We start from the raw sequence: 652 nt of genomic DNA on the forward strand, positions 1-652 counted from the left end.
CGGTGGACCAATGCGTTGGTTGTCGTCAAACTTGTGCGGTTGACGAAGTATTCGTCAGTAGCCACATCTGGATCGTTCACATCAGCATACATGAAATCGATCATTCTAGCCATTCCTTTGGGGATTGCACCGGGGGCAACGTCTGCATCTTCTTCTGGCTCGTCCGGAGGGGAATCCAGTACCGTGTCGCGGGGTAGTTTCATGAACTCATCTCCCAAGATCCGGTCCACTTCATGACTGCCTTCAAGGTGATCATGTCGCTCACTCAGTTCCAGATCGACAACTACGACTGGCAGCTGTAAGGGACCAGCACGAGCAAGCTAGATTTAGTGTGATACAAAGCTAGCTATGACTGCCAAATGTCTCGTCACTTTGAGCACTTGGCAAGACGTACCACGCTGGTAATAAAATTTGAATATCCATCCGGGAAATGTGGTTTCCAACCATTTTTTTTTAAATTTTAATATTTAACGACAATATTTAATCCAATATTGTAATAATATTAACCCTTCTAACCGGTTCCCAGGGATTACTATACAAATAATTACTATACTATCATTGAATAAATGTTGCACGAATGTTATTCAAACTAGGATTGTATTCCAGTGAAGCTGTACTGATATTTGTATATATATTTTTTAAAGTGTGTTAT

The 652-nt window shown here is 41.6% G+C and overlaps 1 protein-coding gene across 1 annotated transcript in view; it reads left to right on the plus strand.

Annotated features, from left to right (window-relative positions):
• The window catches only part of PPTG_19628 (hypothetical protein), a gene marked incomplete at both ends in the record, with an annotated part of 2,621 nt that extends 2,319 nt beyond the window's left edge, over positions 1-302 (plus strand). Inside the window, one exon of the mRNA XM_008918125.1 lies at positions 220-302. Coding sequence (XP_008916373.1) covers positions 220-302 — 83 coding nt within the window. The remainder of the gene's footprint in view (positions 1-219) is intronic.
• Between the last annotated feature and the right edge of the window lie 350 nt (positions 303-652).

This window comes from Phytophthora parasitica (assembly GCF_000247585.1).
Source record: "Phytophthora parasitica INRA-310 unplaced genomic scaffold supercont2.143, whole genome shotgun sequence".
NCBI classification, from domain to species: domain Eukaryota; phylum Oomycota; class Peronosporomycetes; order Peronosporales; family Peronosporaceae; genus Phytophthora; species Phytophthora nicotianae.